Consider the following 10,293-nt stretch of genomic DNA (forward strand, 5'->3'; position numbering starts at 1 on the left):
CAAAGATGAACCAAAATATCCAATACACTTTTTTCCTAAATTCCTTGAATCAATTCTTTAATGGCAATCCCTCCACAGCCTTTTGATATTATTATTATAGAATGAACTAGGGATATTAAGAGAAAAGAGTAGCATTCTGCATTTTTTTCCTGTTTTAGTATCCCTATATTGATCAGGATCTTTTGGAAGAGCTAACCTTGGTTTAAAATCATTCAATAAGAAATAACCACAATAAGCAAGGAGGATGGAAACTGGAAACATTTGAAAAATAGCATGCTCTGACTATGCTATTAATAAAAAATTTCTCAAACACAGGATCAAATTTTATTATGCCAGAATCACAAGCATTTGAGACTAATTTAACATAACCTAACAGAACCCCCAAACCTTTGATAAATATGTGGTTACTACCCTTTTAAAAATGCAGATGTGAAATACAACACACACAAAAATGCCAGATGAATTAATTTTCTATAAAATACCAAGTATGAGATTCTGATACAGAAATTTGTACTTCTCTCTGTGGTTTTCTTTCAGGAGTACACAGGACCCTCCAAGAGTCACATGGCCCTTTTCATACTGGTATAAAATTTTTAGTTTCAAAATCCAGAAAGCTCTGGGAAATTAAAGAGCTTTTTCCTTAACTCAGTTGGCAACCAAACTCTGACTTGAACATGTAAGGCTTTGTTTATCAAATTGGTGTGAATATTGGTATGCTTCACTGCAGAAATATTAATGCTTGATAACACAGTACTACCCCAGAGGAGAGAGGTATATCATATATGGTATTTATGCTGTATTAAATTGCCAAAGTCTAAAAAATTCTAAATTCCAAGACACATTTGCCACCTAGGGTTTCAGATAAAGGACTGTGAACCTATGTTTTCTGTGTCTTATCTATGTATAAACTTACTGTTGTTCTGCCTTAACTAGAACTTTACTATGTATCTTTTACACCATAATTAGGTTTATAATTTTGCTTCTAAGACCAGCATAAAATGTGTTCCTTTAAAATTAGCTGCCAAACTACATTATATAAATGCATAATGATTATAAAATATACATTTATGTTCATGATAAATCTACCAAAAAAATGAGACTACTAATATGCTGTGCAATAAACCAGTTAAACAAGGTTAATACCTAAATATATAAAATAAAAATTTTTCTTTGTGCCAATTTCTCTAGTAGCTAGTGAACTCACTCTTAAAAAAAGAGTAATAGTAAAAGTACTTTAAGAATCAAGTAGCTTAAATTTAAATGGTAGTAAAAATTCCCTATGTAAATTACTTACCCCATTTCCTGTTTTACCAGCAACCAAGCAGCATGCTGTAGGCAATTTAGTCACACCCAGAAAGAAGAGAAAAGGGAAAAATGTTCATTGAAATTTGGTTCCAATATCATTACTAAGGTGCTTAAGTAATTTGCTAATCAAACTCTCCCCTGTAGAAGAGGACTTACTGTTCAGAAATGTGGCAATGACCTCAATCTCATTTAAAATCAGAAATGAGGTAAGATGCCTCATTTGCAGTACTGGCTTGCTGTGGCCTAGGAATTCAACAGGGGTATCCCCCTCCTCCCCACAGATTTCTATTTCTCATTAATAAGTTACAAGTGTTTTTTAATATGGGTGGCTCACATTTTTCTCTTAAAATATCTTACTGTTTCATGGGGGAAAGCCCAAACTGAATGAGTATATTCTATGTCCCCAAAACATAGATTTGAAGGACTCAGTTTTTTGTTTTTGTTTTTTGAATAGGGCTAACATTTTTAACTCAAATTAATGATATCCACGTATAAGTGTTTAGGCGTATTATGTACTAATGTCTATAACTCACTTTGAAATATAATAAAAACTAAGATGTGTGGGTGGATAAATGTATAGGTGTATTAAAAAAAAGCAAATATAGAAAAATAAGTGTAGAATCTAAGTGGGTATATGAGTGTTCACTGTACAATTCTTTCAATTTTAATATAGGTTTGAAATTTTTCACAATAAAATGCTAGGGGAAATGTTCCGGGAAGGATTAAAAAAACTGAAAAAGTTGCCTAAACGAAAACAATAACATTTACAATCACAATTGTTATGAGGATTTAGTGAAATTCATGTAAAATGCTTTGTATACTAAGTGTGTGACACCAAGATTTCTCAGTTTGCTATTAGACTTCCATAGTTTTCACCTTAAAGAAAGGTAATATATGGCCTGCCTCATATATACGGCATTTGGTGAACGTGACAGAAGCATAAATGTGTAAGTCAACAAAACACCACATGTAGTCTCTGCTTCTACATGCCGCAAAAATGGCCAGTCACACCCATTTTAAGACCTGGAGAGACAGCTTTTGTTGTTCGTATGTCCTTTTAAACTTCAAATGGCTGGTAGGGCACCAGAGACGTCTAAAGACTTAGGATCATTTAGAAACATTAGGTGCATCAATTTGATCAGATATTAGCTAAGCAGAATAAATTAATCACTAGTTAGATAAGAATTATAACTGTTCCCAGTGCCTAAATGTCTCATCAGTACCTTCCAATCTATTAGTTTGTTTACTTCGCTACCTCAAACTAATATCATTTATAGTGCTGCAAGACCCCTTCCCTCCTGCCTTCCACTTACTCAAGCCTTCTTTGAAAGTGTATGGTCATGGTGGAATACACAAATTAAGGAGTTGGAAGACCTGGCTTTAGGGTTTACCAGATGTCTGGCACTCAATTTCCTAGTGTGTAAAATAAGAGAGTTAGACAAAGATGCCAACAAATTTGGAAAACTCAGCAGTGGCCACAGGACTGAAAAGGTAAGTTTTCACTGCAATTCCAAAGAAGGGCAATTCCAAAGAACGCTCAAATTACTGCACAATTGCACTCATTTCACATGCCAGCAAGGTCATGCTCAAAATCCTCCAAGCGAGGCTTTAACAATACATGAACTGAGAATTTACAGATGTACAAACTGGATTTAGAAGAGGTAGAGGAACCAGAGATCAAATCACCAACATCTGCTGGATCATAGACAGAGCAAGAGAATTCCAGAAAAACATCTACTTCTGCCTCATTGACTACACTAAAGCCTTTGACTGTGTGGATCACAACAAACTATGGAAAATTCTTCAAGAGGTGGAAATACCAGACCACCTTACCTGCCTCCCACGAAACCTGTATGCAGGTCAAGAAGCAACAATTAGAACCGAACATGGAACAACAGACTGGTTCAAAGTTGGGAAAGGAGGGCATTAAGGCTGTATATGGTCACCCTGTTTATTTAACTTCTATGCAGGGCTGGATGAATCACAAGCTGGAATCAAGGAATCAAGATTGCCAGGAGAAATATTAACAACCTCAGATATGCAGATGACACCATCCTTATGGCAAAAAGCAAAGAGGAACTAAAGAGCTTTTTGATGAAGGTGAAAGAGGAGAGTGAAAAAGCTGGGTTAGAACTCAACATTCAAAAGACTAATCCAGTCCCATCACTTCATGGCATATAGATGGGAAACAATGGCAACAGTGAGAGACGTTATTTTCTCAGGCTCCAAAATCACTGCAGACAGTGTCTGTAGCCATGAAATTAAAAGACACTTGCTCCTTGGAAGAAAAGCTATGACAAACCTAGACAGCATATTAAAAAGCAGAGACATTACTTTGCTGACAAATGTTCATATAGTCAAAGCTATGGTTTTTCCAGTAGTCATGTACGGATGTGGCAGCTGGACCATAAAGAAGACTGAGCACCAAAGATGAGTTTGAACCTGTGGTGTTGGAGAAGACTCTTGAGAGCCCCTTGAACTGCAAGCAGATAATACCAGTCAATCCTAAGGAAATAAATCCTGAATATTCATTGGAAGGACTGAAGCTAAAGCTCCAGTACTTTGGCCACCCGATGTGAAGAACTGACTCATTGGAAAAGAACCTGATGCTGGAGAGATAGAAGGTGGGAGAAGGGGATGTCAGAGGATGAAATGGTTGGATGGCAGACTCAACAGACACGAGTTTGAGCAAGCTCCGGGACATGGTGAAGGATAGGGAAGCCTGGCGTGCTGCAGTCCACGGGGTTGCAAAGAGTTGGACATGACTAAGCAATTGAACAACAATAAGACTAAAGATGACTGTAATTTAAACTTTTCTGGATGGCTAAAGGTCACCATTAATGGACATTAGTGGATATACTGCTCTGTGACAGGGGCTATTAAGACTTCTAGGACTCTAAGATCATAGAAAAAATAAATAACGGTCTCCTAAAGTTGAAACCTTGGAGTCAATGTTACCCCACCTTTCTTCAGTCTCCATACTTTAAGAGATCAATAAATACTTGTTTCCTCATCTATAAAGGGATATTAATATTCCCCTTGCAGAGATATGATAAGGATTTAATGAAATTATATATGCAACGAACCAAGTAAGATTTCTGGCATGTACTTAATAAATGGTACCTATTATTGTCATTTTTAAATTAAAACCTTATCTGTAATTCACAAATAATAAAATTATTATCCCTTTAAAGATTTACGAGATTTGATCCCTTTCCTTCACATCTCAGACTACTCTGCTGTAGGCAGTCCTGGAATCTCCCTCATCAATGAAACCCTCCTGGGTACCTGCACTATAGAGAACTATCTGTCCTTTTTGTCAGAGGACTCAGACTCTTCTGTCCTTTTTTAGTGACCTTTTCATTTCCTCTTTTGACATCTGTTCTCTATGGTCCCTTCCAGGGTAGATCTGTAATCTACCCTGCCATCCTCTGATTATAAAGTAGTGTAGGGTGGAGGTTGCCAAGGGAAACCAGATTACCATGTGTAACATGTTAAATTAAATCAAATGTCTTTAGTACCTGAGATTTGTTAAAGGGTTTTCCCTTTCTAATCCCCTGCAGGCTCCCTGCTCAAGCATGCCAGCAGGGTTGGACTGAACTAATCACACAGCAGGGGCTGGAAGGCTGAATCCCAAAGTAGTCAGTGTTGCTCAATTATTCAATTTTACCACGTGCTAATAATGCCATGGACTTACTTCTGCTGAGGTAAAAGAAGTACATTTCTCTCCTTCAGGTCACCAAGATACTTCTAATAAATGTTCCATTCCTTAGTCAGTGGAAAAAATTCTTTCTCTGGAGTAAGAAATTGAATTCTTCCTCCCCAGTAGAACCACTTAAAGTTATCAAGTTTAATCAAATTTGATACCAAAGGTAGCATGTCACCTCCTGAAAACTCAGGACCCACAGAATTTAATCCTGGACTCAGCTTTGCTAAATGGGGTAGTTGAATAACGTGCTTACTAAAGTGCTTGTGTACTTTGGCAACACAGAGACACACAGACAGACACACACATACACAAGCATATACCCATATACATATCACGGAAACTCTATGCCTGGGAATGGCTTTTAATCTTAGAGTTCTGAGCTGGGGGCTCATTTACCAGCAAACAATGAAAGTGGGTTATAGTAAGGCCAGGAATTGAGGCTGTTCAAGCAGAGGAGGCAGGAAGGAAGGAAGGAAAGATGGGGGGAAGCATTAAAAATGGCACTTGTCACATACAGATTAATGGAGAGCCCAGAATAAAAGCCCACACACCTACAGTCAATTCATCTTCAACAAAGGAGGCAAGAATATAAACTGGGAAAAAGCCTCTTCAACAAGTGTTGCTGGGAAAGTTGGACTGCTGCATGTAAATCAATGAAGTTAGAACACATCCTCACATCATGCATAAAAATAAACTCAAAATGGCTTAAAGACTTCAACATAAGACATCACAATATAAAATTCCAAGAAGAAAGAATAGGCAAAACGTGCTCTGACATAAATTATTCAATGTTTTCTTAGGTCAGTCTCCCAAAGCAATAGAAATAAAAACAAAAATAAACAAATGGAACCCAATCAAACCTATAAGCTTTCACACAGAAAAGGAAACCATAAACAAAATGAAAAGACCGGTAGAAAATATTTGCAAATAATGCAACCAATGAGAGCTTAATCTCCAAAATATACAAACATCTCATACAACTCAACAACAACAAAAAACCCAAACAACTCAATTAAAAAATGGGCAATAGGCCTTAACAGACATTTCTCCAAAGAAAACATACAGATGGCCAGTAGGCACATGAAAAGATGCTCAACACCACTAATTATAAGAGAAATGCAAGTCAAAACTACGATGAGTTACCACCTCACACTGGTTAGAGTGACCGTCATTAAAAAGGAAACTCATTTTTTGAGACAAACTCAAACTTGTTTGTCTACAAGTAACAAACACTGGGAGAGGATGTGGAGAAAAAGGAACTCTCCTACACTGTTGATGGAAATGTAAATTAAGTATAGTCACTATGGAGAATAGAATAGAGGTTCCTCAGAAAACTAAAAATAGAATTCCCATGTGATCCAGCAATCCCACTTTGGGGCATATATCTGGACAAAACTATCATTCAAAAGGGTACATGCATCCCTATGTTCACAGCATCACTATTCACAACAGCCAACTCTTTGGGGTTGGCAAAGTGTTGGACATGACTGAGCAACTTTCTTTACCAAATGAGCTATCAGGGAAGCCCCAAAATGGGAATGTAACAATAATAATGATTAATAAGATTAATAAAAATAGAAACACAGAGTGGTAGGGGCTGTGACAGGGAAATATTTTGAGGGGACATTTAAGGCATCCTCAGTTCAGTCTTGTTATTAAAACTATCAAGAAGTAACATCTAATCTGAATTCTGAAGAATCAGTTATTGAGAATTACCTGGGTGAAGAGTGGAGAAAATACAATCCAAACAGGGAAAAACTGTTGTGCAAAGGCCACAGAGCATCAGGAAGCTCCTGGGAACTATAGGTTATTGGTCCCTAAAGAGCTGAGGATGTGTGGCTGCAAAGTACAAAGGAGGAAACAGGATTAAAATGATAGAACTAGTGAACCCATGGTAAGGGGTTTAGATTTTACACTTAAGGCAAAATGGAGCCACAGAAGGATTTTAAGCAAGGGAGTAGCATGATCATATTTGTCTTCAGGAATTCTCACTCAGGTTGCAGTGTGAGTTAGAGGAAGAAGATGGTAACTAAGGGAAATGAAGACATTTGGTAAACTAAAGCAGAATTCAAGTGAGAAATCATATATATGGCAGTGGTAGTAGGCGTGGAGAGGAGGAGGCAGCTTTAAGAGAAAATGAAGACACAGACCGGCAGGACTTGGTGATCAACACCGATGTTGGGGTTTCTAAATTACCACCAATGCCCTTAAAACTCTAAGGTCTTTTGAATCCTACACATCTCTTGGGCTCATTTATGAGAGCAAGAATAATGCAAATATAGACTTGTACCTACAGGGAAATGACAATAGCAGTGTGGGCAGCTAGAGGCATGACCCTCTGCTCTTCTCCACCCAGCACACACACACATACCTCTCTCTCTCCCCCACTTACCTACTTCCAAGTCTCCTCACCACCATCACCTCCCTGCCACTCTTTTGTTCCCCAGAATCTCTGATGTCAGACTTGTGATGTAATGACTAACACAGAGTCTGACTGTCTCTTTTGATAAATAAAAGATCTGTCTTTAGCCATGTTTGAAAAGCCACCCCAATTCTCTACATTATCTTTCTCTACAGGGTTGAGAAAAAAGAAAATGAAGCCAGACATATGACCTTCTCAATCCAAATTTTCCTACTACTGTTGGCAATTAAAAAAAAAAAAGTTAGATAACATTAAAAACGTTGAACATTCTATTTGTGACAAAGCAAGAGGAAAAAAGCAAGGACAAATCAGCAAAGACAGAATGAATCTGAAGAGTCAAATTAGATACAGCTCCGTGCTCTGTGCTGTGCTTAGTCTCTCAGTCGTATCTGACTCTTTGCAACCCCATGGATTGTAGCCCTCCAGGCTCCTCTTCCATGGGGATTCTCCAGGCAAGAATGCTAGAGAGGGTTGCCATTCCATCCTCCAGGGGATCTTCCCAAACCAGGGACTGAATCCAGGTCTCCTGCATTGCAGGCAGATTCTTTACCATCTGAGCCACCGGGGTACAGCTCTACTGATACAGTTTCCAAGAGCATTACTACTTCTGTTTTGTGAGTTTTAAGGAGAATCTGAGGGGAACTGGGGAAGAAAAAGGAGAATTTCCATTGCATTTTCCAATACTCTAGATAATTTTTGCCTACCTCTGAAGGATTTGATCGGAAATAATTACAAGAAAAAATTCTATAGGGGTGGGAAGGTGGAATAGAAGTAGAGGAGGAGAGAAGGAACCGGAAAACAGAGCAGCTGCAATGAATGAAGGCTCTGGGACAGATATAAATAAAAACAGGGTTCAGTCTTGTCCTTTGGTGTCATATGCTAACGACGAGATAACCTGGCAACTGAATTTCAGGTAATTCTAGAGTTAAAGACATCAGTCAAATGGAGATAACAACAAATATCTGTTAGTAATTGGCTGAGGCTGAGGGTGTAAAGGTGTTTCCTCTTAGAATTTGATTTTAGAGAATTAGCATCCACTGCCACCCAGTTAGCATATGACACTGAAGGACACGGCTGAACCTTATTTGTCTTTATTTTTATCTGTTCCCCAAGCCTTCATTCATTGCAGCTGCTCTGTCTTTTCAGTTCCTTCTCTCCACCTCTACTTACGCTGGTTAATGTGAAGTGAACCTGCGGATTCAAGAGGCTTCATCAACTAGCTCAATTTCAATAGCCATAAATAACAATTTTACTTCAAAACAACTACCAAGAAAAACAGCTTTTTAAAAGTAAGTTTTAAGTTTTGGAATATTAAGGAGATAAACTAACTTGCTGATAACCTATTAATTGTTGAAAAAGGTCTTCAATAAATAACTCAAGAACTCTATAAAGAGAATTATTTTAAAATTATTCCAGGGTCTTCCCTGGTGGTCTAGTGGTTGGGACTCTGGGCTTTCACTTCGAAGGGCCTAGGTTCAATCCCTGGTCAGAGAACTAAGATCCTACAAGTCAAGCAGTACATCTAAAAAAAAAATTTTTTTAAATTAGGAAAATTATAAGACTGGAATCATTCCATATGTTGAACTTGATTTGCACTAAATGTATTAATATTCTTAGGGATAAAGATTTCTTTATTGCATTTTTAAAATTAACTTTTAGATATTACTTTTTAAATGAAAAGAATATTATCAAAATAATCAGACTTCTGGCTTCAAGATAGTGGAAAAAGGCCCTTTCTGCTCACTTCTCTGGAAAATCACTGTAAAATAAGAGAATGAGAAACAGAAAAAGACACTCCATCTACAATGAGACAAGAAGATTCATCACCACAACTCTCAATGTACAAAAGAAAAGGAATGCAGGAATGGAAGGCAGCAGAGCCCAGGAAGCTGATCCCTCAGACTTGGCAAAGAGAGATACTAGCTCCTCCAAGCCAAGCAAAGCTGAGGACTGGAAACCTAAGACAATAGAGGGTGAAACATGGGCTAAAAAGAAGGGGAATCGTTGAAGGCCTATATAAAGAAAAAATGGACCCCCATGTCCCTCCCTGACACCAAGCAATAGGAGACTTATATTCTGGGAAACCAAACTAGAGGTGTCTACACTAAGGAGCCCCTGGCAAGAGAACAGCTGGAGGGAAGCCCTGCAAGGAAAACAGGAGGGGTCCATAAGAGCTTACAGTCTGAACAGAGAGAACGGAAGACCCCTTTCCTACCCTGCTCTGGCACTCAGGCTGCTGAGCTTATACCTTTCTTGACAGGAGACTAGAGGATTCTTCTCTGGACAAACTGGATGGTTTTTGAGGGAAATTTTTCAGATAATGTGATATGGTCCTTTCATATAAAAAGTCAATTTACTACCTGTTCTCTTCTAATAAAACTCAGTCAACAGGCACCACCATCCCACACATAACTTTCAATTACCTTTTAATGTTCTGTACTTAAATGAATGCACAGAGACCATAAGTCATTTGAAGAAAATCTCTAACATGAAAGGAAGAAACCAAAACACAAACACAAGTGGAAAGAATAGTGCACAAATTTCCATGTGTCCTTCAAGCCAGCCTCAAGTTATCAACATTTTGCTGAACATATTTTAGCTATCTCTATTACCTTTTTCATTTAAGAGGGAGGTAGGCTGGAGTTACCATAAGAAAATCTCAAATAATTTCACCTGTGAACAATTCCCAATGGAAACATTTTTAAAAGCAATATTCTTTGTTATTTAAACTTACATTGAAACATTTCTGATGTCAATTTAAACATATTTCATGGGAAATAGATGGGGAAACAGTGGAAACTGTCAGACTTTATTTTGGGGGGCTCCAAAATCACTGCAGATGGTGATTGCAGCCATG

The 10,293-nt window shown here is 37.9% G+C and overlaps 1 protein-coding gene across 8 annotated transcripts in view; it reads right to left on the minus strand.

The window, feature by feature from the left end:
* PUS10 (pseudouridylate synthase 10) overlaps positions 1-10,293 on the minus strand; it is an 83,969-nt gene that overhangs the window by 27,164 nt on the left and 46,512 nt on the right. For all 8 annotated transcript variants that reach the window (XM_010862961.1, XM_010862957.1, XM_010862960.1 and 5 more), the window contains exon 5: positions 1,295-1,329. In XM_010862961.1, coding sequence (XP_010861263.1) covers positions 1,295-1,329 — 35 coding nt within the window. The remainder of the gene's footprint in view (positions 1-1,294; positions 1,330-10,293) is intronic.

Source organism: Bison bison, unplaced genomic scaffold (genome assembly GCF_000754665.1).
Source record: "Bison bison bison isolate TAMUID 2011002044 unplaced genomic scaffold, Bison_UMD1.0 scf7180017864486, whole genome shotgun sequence".
NCBI classification, from domain to species: Eukaryota; Metazoa; Chordata; class Mammalia; order Artiodactyla; family Bovidae; genus Bison; species Bison bison.